At 42.8% G+C, this 19688-nt stretch overlaps 2 protein-coding genes across 2 annotated transcripts in view; one reads left to right on the top strand and one right to left on the bottom strand.

Annotated features, from left to right (window-relative positions):
- Positions 1 to 7191: 7191 nt before the first annotated feature.
- Positions 7192 to 14416, bottom strand: LOC119653625. Its single transcript, XM_038058398.1, has 2 exons — positions 13873 to 14416; positions 7192 to 8610 (listed from the first exon to the last, which is right to left on the bottom strand). The coding sequence occupies exons 1-2, from the start codon at positions 14272 to 14274 to the stop codon at positions 7357 to 7359; spliced, it is 1656 nt and encodes a 551-aa protein (XP_037914326.1). The 5' UTR covers positions 14275 to 14416; the 3' UTR covers positions 7192 to 7356.
- LOC119653631 (protein KTI12 homolog) overlaps positions 14417 to 19688 on the top strand; it is an 8881-nt gene continuing 3609 nt past the window's right edge. The window contains exons 1-3 of the mRNA XM_038058407.1: positions 14417 to 14431; positions 14489 to 14548; positions 14602 to 14916. Coding sequence (XP_037914335.1) covers positions 14652 to 14916 — 265 coding nt within the window. The 5' untranslated portion in view covers positions 14417 to 14431; positions 14489 to 14548; positions 14602 to 14651. The remainder of the gene's footprint in view (positions 14432 to 14488; positions 14549 to 14601; positions 14917 to 19688) is intronic.

Below are 19688 nucleotides of genomic sequence, written 5' to 3'. Positions count from 1 at the left end.
ACTTACTAAAATAATAGAATGATTTAATATTTTCCAGGGAAATCCCCGTCTTATCTAAAATGAAGGTTTGCGCAACAGAGATTTGATCACGGACTATTAACTGTGATTAGGATGGAAACGCATCATTTCCTAGTAAATATGAACGTCTTTCTCATTACAGAACATACAAGTCCTAACCAAAAACAAATCATATGTTTAAAGTTAAAAATATTGCGACTCATTTTGTTAGAGCGGATGCATTTTGGCTGTTCTTAAATTTTATCAAATAATTCTAATAAATAAGAAGGAGTTCTTACGTTTGATGTTTGGAGTAGGAATACTCACTCTGAAAAGCAACCGAAAAGAGATAAGATTTCTTGATCATCAAGTTAAAACTCCTTAAATACCGCTGTAGTTGCTGCTAATCCCGGTTGTGAAAGAAGAAAGCATAAATAGGTTCTACGTGAAAGGTTGTATGCCACCGTAGTGGCTTGCAGATTATTCACTGATGAAGCCTTCGCAATGGAGTCAGCAGTGGAGTGCAGGATAGACTGAAGCCGAATACCGCGTTCTGGGAGCGAACTTATCTCTGGGGTTGATATGTTGCTTTCCAGAATCAAGCTTCTCATCTACCAAGACCCTTAGTGGGTGATGATACGAGGTGACCTACTATTAACAAAACGCTACGGAACTAGACTGATAAGTCGAAAACCACCTCCCCCAATGCAGGTTGTTATGCGAATCGCGCCCATTGCATAGTTCACTGTCAGAGGGATTAACACTATTCGAACAGAGTCTCAGTGGTACCTGGTCGCTTTAGTAAGCTTAACTTTACTGTGCTGCGAGGAGTCATGGAACGGCGGACCTCTTAACCTCCATACTCGTAGAGACAAACGACATAAAAAAAATAAAAACAAACAAGCGGGACCTCGTACCGAATGCAAACTAGTCCACCAGGTTGAGGCAGTTATGTCCTTAAGGGTCTTACGTGAGTACCTGTCTGGAAGACTTAATCCCACGGTGTTCTTAGGATACGGATTGATTTTGTGACCACAATCAGAGCCACGCTGTGACAAGCAACAACGGTACCAGTCTATACTAAGTGCATGGCTTAGCATTCATACTGATGAACACAAGACCTACCTAAATCTCTACCGAACTAAGGAGTACGGCACCTGTGTTGAAACGCAACACCACGCCGAGGCCCGAAGGTCTCTTCTCGCTTGAACATCACCACAATCCCCATGAAGCTCCCACTAGGGGGCCAACCGCAAACAACCGAGCTGTACTCACATACAACGGGAGTACACCAGGGGCTATCCCGGTTTCCATGGAATCAGTATACCCCTGGAAGGTTTCGTGAACAAATTGTCACTTCAGATGAGTCCCCGTGCAGATTCGAGTCTCATCGCCCTGATTGGGTCTTTGGAGCATTCGCCTACTTCATCACGGCCGGCAAGCCAAAGTGAGTACAGCGTCTCCCGGTCCTACCACTCCTCGGGCACTTGGTTTTGGTTTGGCCGACAAGGTTGCCGCCCCGTCTTCCTCACCACCACCTCTGAGCACCACCAGGTTGAGGCACATATTCGCAACTCTGAGAGTCAGATGACTACACCCAAAAAGGAAGAAATTGGGAAGTAAAGCAATGAACCTAAAGTCAACGTTGGCCTACTGGGAAGACTGCAACCAACAAAGGTCTCCGTTCAAAAAGCAGGGATGGACAAGGAGACAGTCCTCAGTGGCGCAGGTGCTAAAAGCCACTATCTGATGGAAGGCTTGAAACCAGAAGAGACTCTTAAAAAGGCTCAAGACAAACCAAAACCAAAAACCAAGCTCCACCTCGTACACCACCTTGCCGTGGTGGGGGAGCGTGTAGTAGTTTAATACTACACTAAGGGTGTCCAAACATGAATATGGAAACAAGGGATTTAAACTCTCCAAGTGGTAACAAGTCACAGAATTTGAATTCACCGCGACCGTGAACAATCATGTCGAGGCCGAAGCGCAGACTTTGGAGGTCCCACCACATTCATGCTCTCTATGGATAAATCTGTAGAAGACATGGTCTCCGATTTAATGGAAAGCTTGCATTTAGTGCCCAAGGCGAAGCTAGCCAGAAAGGAAAGTACGGAAACTCACAACTTGAGGAAACTGAAAATCCCACTACCGCCGGCCTGTCAGCGGTACTACAGCCCAAATCTACCCGCAAACGGAAGAGAAGGGCTCGACAGAAGGGAACTTCAGTCACTAAGAAGGGGGACGCAAGGGGCGATGCGAAGGAGGATGAAGCACCTTGGAAATGAGGACATGGACGTGGCTGTACCACTGGGTGCGGTAATGTCCTGAAAAATCGGACACAAGGTAGCGGAATCTTCAGCGAAAAACGGGGATAAACTGGCAGCTTTGGTGAAATTCACACTGGACACCCTAGACTCTTCTGTCAGCCGTAATGCGCACAAGAAGTGTACAACCAACACATCTGTGATGGTCAACGCTTTATTGTGCTCCGCACCAGGGCCTACATCCACACGTTCCGCAGGGATTGGAATCGGTGGTAACGAGGGAGATATCAATGAAGGTGGTCCCTCCCTTAGGAACACGGACACGAAGATGGGAAGGAAGAGGGCGTATGCGCAAGCTGCAGCCTTAGTTCTGACTGCTGCCGTGGGAGTTTCCTCCAAGGATGACAAAATGTCAGAGGGACAATTTACGTCCTCCGGGAATGCTTGTGGAAAAATGCTGAAGCCTGGAAGGAAGCCAAAATTTACCAATCAAGGTTTTCGCCATGGGCTTCTCCTTTTGGAGTGTACTGATGAGGCTGCCTTAAAGTGGTTCCGGCAAGTAATCCCTAGCGGTCGGCTCAAGCTCATTATGGCGAACACTGAGCTGCGCAGGACAGAATACGTTGGATGTTGGTTACCGAACCCTCGAAGGAAAGCAAAGGACATCATCCGCATGTTGGATGAACAGAACCCGGACATGGACTCCGAACACTGGAGGGTAAAATTCATGAATGCCAGGAAGGACAAATCTACAAAGGTCAAGTGTTTGAACTTAGTATTCGACCTGGACCAAAAGAGTTTGAATGTGCTCAGAGGAAGTCGTCGTATGGTGCTCCACTTTTTTCTAGATAGATTGGAATTCATTCATATCAGGAAACTGTAGAGCATTATGTCCATTCTGAGAGACGTGTATTAACTGACTTGGCGCCAGTTCAAGTGATCAAATTTATGCAAACCGGACACCGCAAACCAGTGTTTAGTTTTTATTGAAAATTAGAAAAATATAATTTTAAGTGAAAAATCATACAAAAAAATCAAAATGGGACGCAAGAAGAGTTACGTTTAGTGAAGAATCTACTTTGAATCTTCTTTCCGTTCGACGACGATCAGAAGGAAAGTACCACTTTCCCCCCATTCAAGTAAATGTTAAACACCCTCCTTCAGTGATGGTTTGGCGAGTCAAGAGTCCTGGACTCTTGAGCCAGCAAAAAAAAAGTCTTAAATGATGAACTTCTGCATTTTAAACAACGAATGGAAGCAAATGAGATTATACAAGGTTGTTGCAAGTTAATGCACCTTGTCATACTGCGAAATTTGTCAAGGGGGTTTTTGGCCAGCAGAAACATCGCCACTCATCGCTGACCACCCAATTCTCTTGATATTAACCCTATTGCAAATCGTTGGAATGTTTTAAAACAAAATTTTTATCAGAGGCAAAACCCTACGAAGGAAGTTCTTATACAAAATATTAGCGAATTATGCTTGGTCCACTTATCTCTTAATGCATTGAATTCTGTATTCAGAGCATGCCGCGCAGAATTGGAAGCATAATTTGAAACAAACGTGGATGCAACTTTTAAATAAAAATAAGTATATTATATTATATTTAAAATCACCCATTTTAGTAAATAAATTACCTTTTTAACCTTTTTGAACCATAATTTACTTTATTTCAAAGTTCAAAAGGCAATATATAAACACTTTCTTACTGTTCATAATTCGAATTCACTGCACTATAGCTGAGGACTGCACCATCATGGAGATGTTTGAAGTATAGAATAAGGAGCTCGTATTCGCTTCCGGTTAGGTCTTATATTGGTAGATTGCACTACGGCTTAGGACGATAGTCCCTAAACTGCTACGATGGAAGGAAACGGAACTGGCGACATTGCTGGAGATGATATACAAGGAGCACCCATGGTGACGGTTTACCTTCCAAAGCTGCAGTGATTTAGACGGAGAAACTTTTAGGCCTCCTCACTCAAAACATGGATATCCAGTCATGGTTATGGAGAGTTCTTAGATGACCCATCCTCGAAGACAATAAAACGTTGAGACTGCCGCATAAATTATACATTATATTATACATTTGATAGCATACCAGTGTACGTGCAAGGAGTGACACTTCCGAGGACACACCTATTGGAAAGCCTACCTAGGTCCTCAAAGAAATGGCGGAGACCATAAAAGTTGAAAGAGCAGGGCCGAGCAGAGAAGTGGACTTGCCGCCCACAGAAAAGTATAAGCTGGACGGCCAACACCTAGACCTTTTAAGGCTTAAGTCAGACAGCGGAATGCAAAAAAGTGCCATTTCGGAGGAGGAACATTGGAAAAGAGCTCCAAGCACTAACAGAGTCGATGGCCAACATCTAAATACCCCAGGTAAAGGCAAATTTCATGAATAACAATGGAATAGTGTTGGCTCAAGAACATTGGATGTACCGGGACAGATTCGCGGTTTACGAGGGGAAGCATGCGAGCGATTTGGGATTCCTCTTGTGAAAAACCAAGCAACCAGATGTAGATGTAACTCTAGCGAACACTCTGATGAGCGACTTGGTCAAGAATTGGAGGGTGTTGGATGAGCCTTCTATGTTGGACCACAGAATAATCAGATTCGTCATTGAGGGCAACTCGGAAATAGATAGAATAATAAAGAATCCCAGGAGAACAAACTGGACCACTTACACAAGAATCTGAGTAGCAACATGGCTAGAGCTAAAAACAGTGGTTAAAGGCTTCAACAGAGTCGTCAGTGACGCATATAAGGCCAGCTAAGACAGTCAAATCATCTGGCCGAGGTACAGATATGAACTGATTGCGTATAGCAACGTCATCAGGGAAGCAAAACAGAACAGGCATTCTATGCAGGGATATAACAAACCACAGAAGCATCCAGGCTATATAAAACTATATTCATAGACAAATTAGTATTTTCTGTCTGTCTGAAGAAGGAAAATGGGACATTTACTGAGAATGAGAAGAGCAGGGTACATTTGATTCTCAGAACTCCTTTCCCGGGGCCCTACTCCATGGCGCAAAGCAATAATATTCAGCTTGACACCCCAACAACAGGCAGAAGGGGACAAAAGGTGAAGTGGAAACTAGCGAAAGAGGTAAGCTCGGGAACACGAGTAAGATGGGCAGTGGTACCCTTTAAACCACTGAAAGGATCCGGAGCAGATGGCATTTTCCCAACGTCACTCCAGAAAGGCCTAGAAATCATCTTAGAATCTCTCCTAAGAGTGGTAAGAGGCAGCATAGCCTTAGGATATAAAAGAAGGACATCGCGTTCGGGAAAAGTGATCTAGATTCCAAAAGCGAATGGGCAGAATATTAGAGAGTAGGCTACGAATCACTAGTAACTGGTGCAGGAAGGCGGGGCTGCGCATAAATCCACCCATGGCCAATATATATATGAAACGAGTAACAGAGATCAATGGTTACCTATGAGGCGGTAATCTGGACAGACAGAACAGAACTCAGCACAATAGCCAGAGACTTACACAAACTTCAAAAACTAGCTTGCTTATGTATCAGTGCGGCAATGAGAACATGTCCAGCGGCATTTCTAGAGACTCTACTCCATTTGCACGTACAGGTGGAGACAAGAAGGGCGATCTTCAGAATGTCCGGGAGTACTAGTTAGGTGGGGAGCTGTCTAAATCGAAGCAAGATTGATATTCTTTCTAGGCGGCATCCAGAATTTCTGATACCAAGGGATAACATGACAACGAAGTTTCACTTCGTTAAGAAGTTTTAAATATGTTGGAGCAACAGGGCAACTGATTACCTGGTACAGACAGAGGGAGCAGGCGCCAATGTCATTGGTACGAGGAAAACATACTTTGAACCACACCAGCATATTTCAGACGGAAATATACGCCATAGACAGAGATACCTCCTCCAACCTCGAAAGGAACTATAGGGGGCAGAAGATTGCTATTCTAACTGATAGTCAAGCGATTATTAAGGCACTTAGGTCTGACCAGGTAAATTCCAAACTGATATGGAAGTGCCTTAACATGCTCGCCTCCCTCAATAAGGCCTGGATACTCTGGGTTCCAGACCACATTGGGTTAGAAAGTAATAAGACGGTGGAGGAGCTGGTCAGGAAAAGAGCAGCGTCGCCGCTATAGGAGCCAATTTTGTGGGATCGGAAGTGGGTTCATGACAACTACGCTAAAAAACGAAGAGAAGAGAAGGAATTGTACTGAGTGAACTTACTAGGAATGGAGCACTCCCTGGTGCTCATGGGCAGATACCAACCCAAGCGCTCGAAAGATTATTTAAACCTCACCTGTGACTTGTGCAAAGTAGGTTGAGGTACCTGAGAAAATACTTAATACCAGATGTCAGGTTGGAACACTTACAAGTGGGGTGCATTATAAAGTTCCTGTCAGTTATAGGTTTGAACGGCATAATAAAGTTTATAGCAGTAGCACGACGGTTGAGGTGGTAGAGCGTCAGCCTCCGAATTTGCTCTGGGTTCGCATCCCAGTCGTCATGGGGGTCTGTGTTCGTCTCGCTGCTGTGAGCTTAACACTTGATGACTGTTACTGGTCAATGTGACTTGAAAGCTCTAAACCTTCGTCAGCATTTAGCTTCACCGTACGATCGAGGTACTCTTGCTTGGTACAAACCCAAACGGAGAACTATGTCGGTGTAGGGGTCAAATACCCAACGAGCTGCTGATTAGATAAGGAAGTGGCAGTGGATTTATCGCAGATGCCTAAGAGGCGTCATCATCATGCTAGTTATGTCATGCAATGGAAGCCACTATCCCAGGATGGCCGACGAGTGAGAAAAGCGTCCTTATCGAATACAATATTGTTATCCTACATTAGTCAATGGAGTTCTGAGATAAAAAAAATATTGTTTTTAATTTTTGAAAATGTATTTAGCAATTAAATATAAAAAACGGAAATAACCAAAAAATCAGTCAATACAAACAGTGCCTCATGAAAGAAAAAAATCTTTGGAAAAGCAATTATCGATGGGATGCAAAAATTTAAAAAAAAAATGAAATGTATAGTGCAAAGTACATTACGCCTACATACATTAGAAACATATTATTAACATAGAGTAATAATAATCAATCTTTCATTTTATATTCTTCGATATTTTTATTAAAGACTTTCTTCAAAACCTGATTTCGGATATCTCGTGTTGATTTTCTCAAACTCTTTCGCAATGACAATGACTTCGCATCGGTTATAACATTGCCACCATTTCTATCGTTCTCACCCGTAGCTGTAAACTTAAATACTTTCCGTTTATCTGCAGTGTCTATAATTGATATGTCTCGGCTTCGGCTATCCATATCAGATTCGGAATTAGGATTATTGTTGTTGTTTGATTCATGTTTATGGTTTTTACGCCGTAAACTTCGACGAATTGATGACATGAAATTGTTGGTTCCAGCCGATTGTTGTTGGTGTTCATCTAATTTTTGCTCTTTATCCTCCTTTTTACTATCAAAATGTGGATGAACGATTCGACGGATGCTTTTCCGTATCATGTCTGAGATTTTATGTTTGCCATCGTTTTCCTTATCCGATTTGTTGCTACCTTTAGATGCGTTGCTCGTGTTGCTGGTGTTTGCGATCTCGGTTGAATTTGTTCTTGGCAGTTCTGGCTTTCGATAGCATCGAACAAATGGTGCAGGCTCTTTGAAGTCAATTTCATCATCAAAACTTATGTCTGCATCGCTGGTGTCATCGATAGTCGACGGTATGTTGACGACTGGTGGAGTTGCTTCAGATGCTGGTGATTTTTCTCCCAAGGAAATGTTAACGTTTGTGATGTTTATCGAAATTGACGATTTGTTGCAAATTTGTTGATCCCCGATTAAACCTGAGGCATCATTGGGTTTGTCCGGTGTTACAGATGCCATTTCCGGATTTTTCTTTTTTAATTTTGCTTCGTTAATACTGTTTTCCAGTTCCAGCTGATAACAATCTAATTCCTTCCCAATATCAACAGCTTCTTCGCTGATTACTGAAAGCGAACGACGAAATGATTTCTTGTATGCGGAACCTTTCACTCCGACAGGCGGTGAAAATACCAATTTTTCAGCAAACAGTTTTGACGGTGTAAGACTGTTTAGTGGCACACCGCTGAAATCAATGCGACAACCAATCGTTGGTGTGAACGGTAGTGCGATAGTTATGGGTGTTGGATCTTCGAGTGCAGGATTTTCAATTCCTTCTTTGATACCCTCCGGTACGGAGTCGATAGCACGAGTTATTTCGAATGGGTTAACAGCTGCGTTCTCAGGTGACTTTATATTAAGAGCTGAGTTGATAAAACAGCTATCATTACTAGATGCTAGTGGTTCTCGCTTTACCTGGAAGTAGAGCAGTTTGGGGACTAATTATTTTCGGAATGTGTTTCAAAATCATCTACCCCGACATTTCGATAGACGTTCGTTTCACGTTGCACGTCTACGTCTCTCTAAAAGTATTTCTTAAAACTGCAAACGTATTAATTTCTGCTTTTTCAAACCGTTAATTCGCAAGTTTGAATTGTAACCGTGCAAAAATCAGAAACAATTACCACTCGGATTCTCAGCAGATGCTGTACGTACTACCAATAACATGGGTTCTTAACACCAGTCGACGATTCTCGTGGGGCTCAGGAACAAATGTGAATATTCCCCGAATGGGCATTGAGGCATACAGTGGAAGGTGCGACTGAAAGGGTAATATTGGCAGCGTTTCTGTCGCATGGCGCGCAGATTGATAAACTGTGTGATTTAATAAAGTAATGTCTGAATATTCGCGGCAAAGTTATGCATTAATTGATAACATTTATAATTACTTGACTAAAAAATTCATAATTTCAACTGAGGCAATGCCCAAGTAACGCGAGAAACCCAAATGACGTCTTCCCAAGATAGCAAAGCAAGGAAACTTAGTGAAACAAAAAGGGACAGAACAAATGAATACACGGGATGCCAAAAAACGAAAACAAATCAGTCTTTTTACCGAAAATGTAACAGGTAAAATAGAAATCGTGAAGGTCGCTAATATATCACGAACCATATCAGAATTACGGCCACGTTATCGAAATATTGTTTGCGATTTAAGCGTGTAGGTCATGAATAGGGTAGTCGGTTAACGACGGTCTTACTTGAAGCTATTTTAGAACTAGATATATTACTGGTACAGCTAACGTACTGTCTGCAAAGTTGTTATGAGATTCTTGCTAAAAATAATAAAAACCCATTTTCTTCAACAAGAGGGAACTTCAGGATCTAGGCCGTTGGGGCGTCTTCTTAACACTTTCAGTTACTGAGGAGATCTCACTAAGCCCAAGCTCAATTAGTACACCAACACATTCCTGCATTTCGGTGGGAGTTTTTCGCCCGGTGGAAAAAACCGAAGTTAGTTTTACTCTCGAAATTGTAAAAACTACACCAGTAGACACCTTGTCTGAGATGTTGGAGATATACTGGGATTTAGCGATTCACTATTTGGTATTCTCATTTAATGGTGAATTGAGAAACGTCGATACGCCGTTTTAAATCGAAAACCTAATGCAGTAACCTTCGCCCTTTATAGTTTCTAGTGCTGGACAACCATTGCCTCGTGATTATGGAGGCAAAGATGTTACACTGGATTGCTATAACTCGCTACGATTACGCCGCAATAAGGAAAACGACCCAAAGGCTACCTGAAAACGATGGTATGCCTTTTGAATTTACCCGGATTGAACTTTTGACCCAGGAAATTGACAAATTCAGGCAAGCCGATCTTGCTACCGAATGAGACGAAAACTTAAGGGAAAGAAGGATGTAAGGCTCAATTATTTGTACAACCAAGAAAAAACGTCTCGAGATGAATGCCCAACAATTTTCATAGATTTTAATATTGCACAAATGCCAAGGGCATGAGGAATCGGAGAAAAAAAATCTTTTTTTTCGTTCGATTCCAGAGAGAAAATTATTCTTTCTAGCAGCCTTTGCAGCCTCTGGTGAACTATTTTATCAAGAGTCATCTCGACATCATGAGACCCTTATTAGGAGGTATAGAAAAGGAGAACAATTTTGTACAAAGGCATTCGACTTGAGTGCAACAATTTGTACATCAAGTTGAAGTTATTTTTTCTGTTACTGACGCGTCACTTGTCGCATTTTTCTTCTTTTTCTTTACCCTTTATCCCGTTCAGTATCGCGATCTAGATCGTTGTTATTCACTTTAGATCATTTTTATTCATCCCTTGGTGGGATATAGCACGTTAACCACACCTACGGCCATCGTTCCCGGTTAACTGAAATACCCCTCAGCTCCTCCCCGATTTCTCGAGACGCTCGCACTCTACTGTTCCCTTGGGCAACGCACTCGTCGGCCATTTTGGAAAAGTACACGTTGACGAAGGCTTAGAGCTTTTGATTAATAGTGGGGTACACTTTCCATGTGCTCCTCCCATATAGCAAATAGCATAGAACATTCTCAACCTGATATTATTGTTGAGATAACTGTGTTTCCAGGTTTTAGACAGGGCAGTGGAAGCGGATCTAGCGCTGTTAATGCGTTGGATAACATCCAGTTCGATGCCATCATCGACAGAAATCCCGCTTCCTAGTTATACAAATTGATCGACGCCTTCGATGTTCTGCCTATTAATGTAGATAGGGAGAGTGCGATGACTCGTAAGATTGAAAACCTCGGTTTTCTTTGTCTTTATTTTCAGTCCAACTCTATTTGTCTCTCTTTTCAAATCCAAAGCCTAGCTCCATGACCCGGTGAGAGAGCAAACAGATTTCATCAGCATACTCGAAGTATCGAGGTGTTTGAGGTGAGATGTCAACATCCGTCGAATTCCCACATATTCTTCGAACAAGACAGCATAAAGAACGTCACCGATAATAAGAAGAAATAATATCGGTGACAGGGTGCAACCCTGGCGGACTCCTATTTGCACATCGAAATTCTCCGAGATTTCACCTCAGTGCAGCACGTGACATTTGTGACACCATATTTCGCTCTGACAATGGCTATTAGTTTCTCCGGAATGCCCCTCCTGCACTCCAGATACACTCCCTGGTTCACGCTATCGAAAGCTTTCTCAAAATCGATGGAGGTGCAACGAAGATCTAAACTCCGCGGTCTGTTCCGAAATGATCCATAGGGTGTTGATATGGTCGATGCAGGAAGATAGGGAACGTGAATCAGTCCCCCTGCAAGCTGCAGGCTTTCCAGTTGTTTTTTAATGCATTCCGAGGATTTCTGAGGATAGTAGAGTGGTTCTTAAATAATCGGTAAAAGCTGAATTTTCGAACTTCTCCCCGGAGCAGAAGAGGAGTTTAAGGACAGAGAGGACGGTCCCCTTTTCAACCGCTTTTTCTAAGGGATGAGGGGGCACCGGCGCAATTACTTATTAGGATTAGAAAGAGGGAAAGGTGAGTTGAAAATTCAAAATTTACCATGATGATATAAAACAAAACTCCACTTTGTGGCACCATTCCTTCTTAGGGAGTGTAGGTGACCGCCATGAATTTTTAACAGGGTCGACGAAGAAGGACTTTCTCCTCCCTAAACTGCTCACTCCCTCCAGGGATGGGGTTGAAAATTCAACTTATACCGATTATTTAACAACTTCTCCACACCCGAGGTGGCTTTTTAAGGGGGCGGGGGTAATGGTCGTAATTATTTAAAGGGGTTAGAAAAAAGTGATCTGCCTCTTTCTTTTAAACATCTCCTCGTCCTTTCCTCCTCACGGAGTAGGATTGAAAATTCAAACTTTACCATGATAATATACATAAAAAGAAACACCGCTTTGAGGGGCCATAACTTTTTAATGGGGATGACCTTCTCGAGTTTTCCTCTCATTTGAAGAAGCTCCCCTTTTTCCCTCCATAAACTTTCCACTTCCTTAGTGGATAGGGTTTACCAAATAATCATCTAGCGTATTCAACCATTTCCGTCTTAATTGGTCTGGTCATTTTCCAGCGACTTGGATGCTAAAGCCAATCTTAGCTAGTGAGTTCTCGTCAGCGGGAATTACGTGATCATATCATCGACGCCTCTCCCGCAATTTTTGCACGATGGATGCAACTCCAAATCCATCACCACGGTTTTCATTTCGAATCTCGCTGAACCAACGTAACATCTTCGTCTCCACTACCACAAAGAGCCGTTCATTTTCTTTATTAGTCGACCAGCACTCGGAACCATAGAAGGCGATATGGCAAATATCCCTACGGAAGATTTTAGACTTGTGATAGTTGTTGTTCCAACAGCTTCATCCAAGTTGCGTTAATTCGTAAAGGAAGTTCACCGCTGACTTATCACATTCCTCCGAGATTCTTATACTGTTTAGTTCGCGGCACATCGCTGTCACTAACAGATAGTGCCTATTTTATTGGGATCAATCGTCAAAAACTCTGTGCTATTCATTTTCAGTCGGAGATCATGCTGCATGAAGTGATCATTACATTTTGAACAGGTCGATTGAGATTAGTTTTGTCGTAAAGCGCTAGGAAGACATCATTTCCATAGAACAGCGTATTGCGCGCTTGGCGTGGTAGAGATCGTTTCTTTGATAAGCACCAAGAGAGATAGAAAGCTGTTTTATAATACCTACCACACTTCGACCTTTAGTCTTCGAACCACAGTAGAGCCATTTAACTCAGCGCAATTCCTCTGTAACTGCTATGAAAACCACATGAGTTTATGTGGAGACGACCAAAAGCTCACTTCGCCTCAGTGAAGTCCACATTTAGCTTGAGACAATATCGAACAGAGAACTAGGTCGGTATATGGGCCAAATATCCATGGACCTGTTGATTAGAGATGGTAGTGGATAGGCCAAAAGTTGAAGAATGATAACTCTTCTATGTAGAATGTAGAAGGCAATTGCTTAGGAAGTTACAGGAACAGCTCCCTTAAAAATTAACTCAAATCAAACCACCGCAGATTCAAAATAATTAGAGAATCTAACGGAACCAAAGCAACCATAGCTACCTTATCATATTGCAGAGCCTTTTCATAGGTTGAAAATATGCACCCGAGTCAACAGTCGAGCAATATTGGCTGTTTCCAAGATTTTGTGAATGTTGAAGGAACATCAATAGAATTCATATCCGAACATCATATTGTCGGAGTTCGCAGGACTAAATCTTAGTCTTTCTTCGCGCCGGACAATAGCAACGGCATCTCAGTCGAGGAAGAGATCTATATCGACCCCCAAAATTACACCTCCCTGTACGACACACTGAACATCGAACTGCATCATATTAACAACAAGAACCGAATCTAAAAAGTAGAACATTACACAGACAGCATTGTATTGAATAATGCGACAATTTTTAGTTCCAACAATACCAAACATCAATAAGAAAACTAATGAGAACAAAAAAGAAAAGAATCTTTTGGCAAGAATGTATTTGTGGGTGTAATACTGACCCTAAATTCTTTAGAAGGAAACGGTATAGCTGCCGTTTATAATAAACAATAAAAACTGGTGGAAATAGGAGAGCATGTTTGGTCCACGCACAAGCAGCTCACAAAGAACACTATTTATATCATATTAAGTAATTACGACCAGTTTATAGGAATATATAAAAGTATTTTGATAGCCTTTCAAAAATCAGACAAATAATTACCTCAAAAGGATTAAAACGCTTCTCAGGCCCGTCCAAATTTAGCGCAGGATTCTCAAAACACACTTCCTCAATGTCTGCCTTTTTCTTCTTCTTTGGCGGCTTTCGAATCACTTCATACGGATTTTCAGCATCAGATTTCTCATTTGCAATTTCAGCAATAGACTTCACTTCCATACATGATCCAGCACTCACAAATGGATTGATCCCAGCGATTCCAACTCCCTGAATCGGCCTTGTTGGCAAGCTGACAGATGTTAAGCTCTTCCGCGGGGTTGATGTGAATCCTTCGTTGGCTAGTCCGTTATAACATGTTTGAGGTCGCAAATTGTCATTACTATCGCGTTTTCGCTTCCGTGAAGGCGTCAGAACTTCGTCAAGACTTTGTGGAATTGAACAAGGCATACCGACAGTTGAACAGGGAGGAAAAAAGTCTTTTTCGGGATAATTGCAAGCAATTGTCCTCCTGAATCTCACTAAACCAGTAAACAAAACACCATTTTGAAATTTCAAAATAAAAACACCTGTCGTCCGATGTCGGCTTGATTTGGTGGTTCCATAGGTGAGAATGTCTATTCACAATAACAAGAATGTGTCACATATGCTTGTTGCTCCCCAGCTGGTTGTGTTTGGATTTCTCGGTTTGATTGCTCCAATAAGCTTAACTATCAGCTTGAATGTAAGTGAATAATTCGATACCCATTCAATATCACTAAACACAACAATCCACAGAAATGTTCCTTAACCTCAGAATTTGATAGTAAACAAGTCGGCAATCCAGCATGCCCTGCATTGTAATCTCAGGTTACCCTGCCAGTGGGAAAACATACCAGACTAACAAATTGAAGGAATATTTCGAAGGACGTGGTAAAAAGGTGCATGTAGTATCAGAAAATAAAGCAATCCCGAAGGCAGGTTTCACTAAAAATGAGTATTTCGCGGACTCACAGAAGGAGAAACAGGTTCGAGCTGATCTCATGTCGGAGACTCATCGGCTTTTGAACAAGGATGATGTCGTTATTTTAGATGCTGGAAATTACATTAAAGGTAAGCGTTGATTAATTTCTCCATAATAATCCACAGTGTGTTGTGATAGTTTTTAAGTGTATTTGGACTGTATCTAAATGTATAAAAAAATCGCAAGAGATAGTATTAGCACTGAATGTAATGTTTTTGCAGATCCACGTACATTTATTGGCTAATTCCTTAGTTTATTTGGCAAGTAAGATGTGTAGGTGTAAAATTCTACATCTACCTTCAGATAACTTTATTACACTGTTGTCCTGCTTTTTCACGTTTTCTATTCTGAATATGAATATGTGCAGTTAGTAAACTATGGCCAGTCAAATTGCTCACAATATTTCTAAACCTTTCCTTGATTATGACTTCGGCTCTGAAATAAAAAGTTGGGCGTCTCTGCCATCATTTGGTTTTTGCCACTTGAACTTTTGGGAAGCACGATCCTAGTTACTGACAGCAACGTTGGCAAATGTTGCCGGCAATCCAATCGGTTATTTCGGTCTGGACATATGATAAATTTTACCTCTTTTTGCTGAGGCACCTGAGATTTAATTTCCCTCTAAAGCACAATGGCAGACCCAGGGTAGTTTAACCGTATGAAGTCTAGGTATACAGTTCAAACAAGATCTGTATTTCTGAACGATTTTTCATGTGACAAAGGGCCTGATCAACGCTTGACTATTGCTGCGTGAGACTAACGTTAAATATCCTATTTATATATCCCTGATTGGTGCGGCCATCCAAAAAGCCAGATCACTCAGTGGGAGTTTAGAAGGCGGCTTTTCCCCAGTAGGCAGCCCAACTACTGGTGGAACAACGAAATAGCATGCGGTTACAAGCATGTATGTTTCCGGGCAAGGAGGCTTTGCTAGAGGCTCAGAGGAAAACCCGGTGGCGAAGATCAATAGAGGCGATTCGCAAAAGTAAAAGAAAAGGTTCGAATGGCTCAAGTGGTTACATCGGTGGGCTGTCGTAGCGGAAGCTTGCACTTCAAATCTCACTGGCTACAGAGGGATTTGTTATCATGACTGGATGTCCGATACCAATCGACTCAGCTCTGAATGAGCACCTGAGTCAAATCAGGATAATAATCTCGAGCAGGGGCAATGCTGACCATATTGCCTCCTACAATGTACTGTAGTGTATCGTTACGGTCTTGAATGAAGTACTTTAACACAATTCAAAGTTCTGATCCAATTGGATTGTTGTTCTAACGATTATTATTAAAAATAACTGCTTCAAACAATTGTGCGAAGATGCCGATATATAAACCCTTGGGGTTACAGAGTGGTAATGAAAAGGCTACGGGGATTACCCCAGGTGACCTCTCTGGGACTCCTGAAACAGATTGTTACCACTCTGTTTCGTCACCACCAGGACAGCGGAAGATAAACGATGGTCAACGTGGTGGTAGGATCGGCGACAATGAAGCCTCAGGTTTGGATGGCATCCCTAACCGAGCTTTGAAGCTGACAGTGAACACTAGGCCCGACCTTTTCGCCAGCACCTTCGGGGCGATCTAAAAAAGGAATATTCCCTGCCCAGTGGAAGAAGCAAAAGTTGGTGTCGCTCCCCAAACCCAGTAAGCTATCGTTCAATCTGCCTGTTGGATACAATGGGGAAGATGATAGAGTCATATATAACAGACTCCTACCCATCATAGAAAGCGGCAATGGCCTGTTGCAACACGAGTATATGTTTCGACGCGCCCATTCTACAGTGGATGCAATAAGCATGGTGGTGAGCCCGGCAAAAGATGCGTTGAATTCTGGTGGTTGTTGTGCTGTGGTGACATTGGATGTCAAAAACGCATTCAGTTCCGCCAATTGGGACTGAATTAAAAGCACATTGACTGACATAGGTGTTCCTGGATATTTAGCGAGTTTAGTCGAAAATTATCTCTCAGAGAGAACTTTGGTAAGGGACGGATGAGGGTCTCAAACGATATACTAGTCCAAGAGGGGGTACCACAGGGCTCGGTTTGCTGTGGAATGTAATGTATAATGGAGGGCTTGTGCCTCCCATTCCAGAGGAGGCTACGATTGTAGGCTTCGCCGATAAGGTGACTGTAGTTGAGGCTGCAAAACATCCAACGGATTTGCAGATTTACGCGACAGTGAGAGCGGTAGACTTTCTGGAAAAGGCTGGATTGCCCTGGCGAATGAGAAAACAGAAGCAAGACCGCTATAACGAACTGTAGGAAAAAAAACCGTGAAGGTGGATATATGGTCTTCTCTAACCAGGCCACCAAGTACCTAGGGGTGATAATTGACGCCAAACTGAGCCTTTGGGAGCACCTAGATTATTCATGTCAAAAGACAGTTGGCGCCGCCACGGCACTTGTAGGAATGTTGCCGAAACACTGTAGAAGGCTTTTAGCCGAAGTGGTGCGATTCAACTTGCATTACTGATCATCTATGTGGGTGAAGGCGCTCGCAAACTCTCAAAGCCGGAAGCAGTTGAATTCGGTTTTCCAGCTAATGACATTGATGGTTTGCAGTGCTTTTAGAATCACATCAGATGAGGCAGCACTGGTGGTGGCGGGTATGATTTCAGTCGAGATTCTCGCGAATGAAATGAGTGTGCTATACCATACAAGACGTATGGGGTGGCACACGGAAAGTAGGAATGAGGCAAGGTCAGAATCGCGTGATCTCTGTCGACGCAGATGGGATAAGTCTTCGAACAACCGGGGAACGCACAGCCTTATTCCTAAAATTAGGGTGTAGCTTAAGCGACAACAAGGAGAAGCCAACTACTACTTTATCCATGGGACACGGCGGTTGCTATAGGCAGTATTTATACCGCTTTGGGCTGAATGATTCCTCGAATTGTCCTGTGTGTAGTGGCACCATAGAACCCAGAGCATGTCATTTTTCACTGCCCAAGGTTCGCGATGGAAAGAAGGAGCCTGAACCAAACCTTAGGAAGGAACGTGGGCCCGGAGAATAGTTACGGAGATGCTGAGGTCAAAGGAGAACTGGCTTACGGTCTCCTCCGCAATTGTAAAAATACAGAATGAACTGGTGAAGAAAGGAAGGAGGAGGATAGCTCAAAGCACGAGAATCGTGAGTATCTAAAGGCGAACCACTCCGTGAAGCAATATTTAAATGGTGGGGTTGAGGTTGGAGAGACCGGGGGTGTTTTTTAGTGGGTGCAAATCCTACACGCATAAGAAGATCCTTTACATTATAATTGATTTGTTTGTTAAGCAACATGATAGTATGGTCAGAGAGGTGAACACAATAATTAAATAATAGTAACCGCACGGTAAAATTAGATTTATGTAGTTGGTGAAAAATTCAGCTTATTTTTACTTAGTTAGGATTTTACCTCTGCCTACGATTGGAGATAAAAATGGAAGTGGTCGTAGAATTCACGTCGCAAGAAACTGAGCAAAATGCTGATATAAAATTTTGGTGACCATGGACGTCAGGCTATATTTTGAAAGGCCAATTTGTCGTTCTATCTGCATTTGAAAATTAGTGCAAAGATGCAAAGAGGCGATTAAAGAGATAGAAATTTATAGGCTACCAATCTACAAAGTTTGAAAGTTTACTACTACCGAATCGCCAACAACGCCTTGGATAGGCACTGATCTCAGGGCAATGACATTTGGCTATCGGAAACAGATTTTTTAATGTAATGTGCGCACGCTCCTTCACAATGAGAACGAGGTCATTTGTGGCACATTGTTCGTCACTTTCCGCAGGGCAGTAGAGCTGCGAGCTCTTAAATTCAACGTTGCCCTTTGTATGTCCCAGCTGTCGCTCGACAGCATTGGGCCACCATCAAAAAGTGCTCTTTTCTCGGGTGCTACACAGGTCGTCGGTCACGTTCCAAAGGGGCGTCATAAGATCTTTTTGACTGCAGAATCGAGGAAGCGGATCGATGAAGGGAAGGGATTGAAGGCTCTATTTACCGGTGAGAGTTATGGGGCGTGAAGCTCGAACTCCAATACCGAGCGAAATCCCGAGAAGTTCAGCGTAGCGTACGCTTTTGCTGTTGTGCTGGTCAGGGAAGCGGAAAATGCCGTACATCGCAATAATTTCAGAAATGTATACTGAATGTAGCCGCAATTCTTTCGATGGCTCTGTGAAGAACGTCAACGATCGAATTCTCATCCAAGATTATGAACAACTGAAGATGTGGAAAGAGCACCACGGTTCTTAACAGTATCACATCCTCTTGTGGATGAAATGGCTGGTCATCATAACATGCGGATACCGACTATTCCTCCAAGCAAAAGAGAAATCATTTCGGCCATCAATGCATTGAAACGGAATAAAGCCGCTGGATATGATAGTCTCCCCGCAGAGTTATTTATTGCTGCACCTGTAGTTACTGTTGCTTCCACTCGTGCAGGAAAGTTGGGAATCCGAGACCTTTCCCAGCGAGGGAAAAAAGAAGGGGATGATCGTCGAGATCCCAAAGAAAGGGACTCGTTTTGAGTGTGACAATTGGAGGGATATCTGCGTGCTCCCTGTCGTTGCAAAGATAATAGTTCAAATAATTCTGGAACGCATCAAAGAACATTTCGAAAGCTTGATCGACAGAGAGCAGGCTGGTTTCCGCTCGGGATCCTCCTGATGGCGCAAAATGTCAAGTGCTCCATCGAGGAAAAATCTCCGAAGATTTTGAGGTCCAAAGCCGAGTCCGCCAAGGTTGCATTCTGCCGCCGATAATATTTCTTTTTGTTATCGGTGACGTTCTTTATGCTACCTTGTCCGGAGGACATGGGGGAGTTCCTTGGACAATGAAATCTTTTCTCAAACACCTCGACCATGCTGGTTAAATCT

Source organism: Hermetia illucens, chromosome 4, assembly GCF_905115235.1.
Source record: "Hermetia illucens chromosome 4, iHerIll2.2.curated.20191125, whole genome shotgun sequence".
NCBI lineage: Eukaryota > Metazoa > Arthropoda > Insecta > Diptera > Stratiomyidae > Hermetia > Hermetia illucens.
Note: the sequence above shows the minus strand (reverse complement) of the source record. Positions and strands in the feature narration are given on the sequence as shown.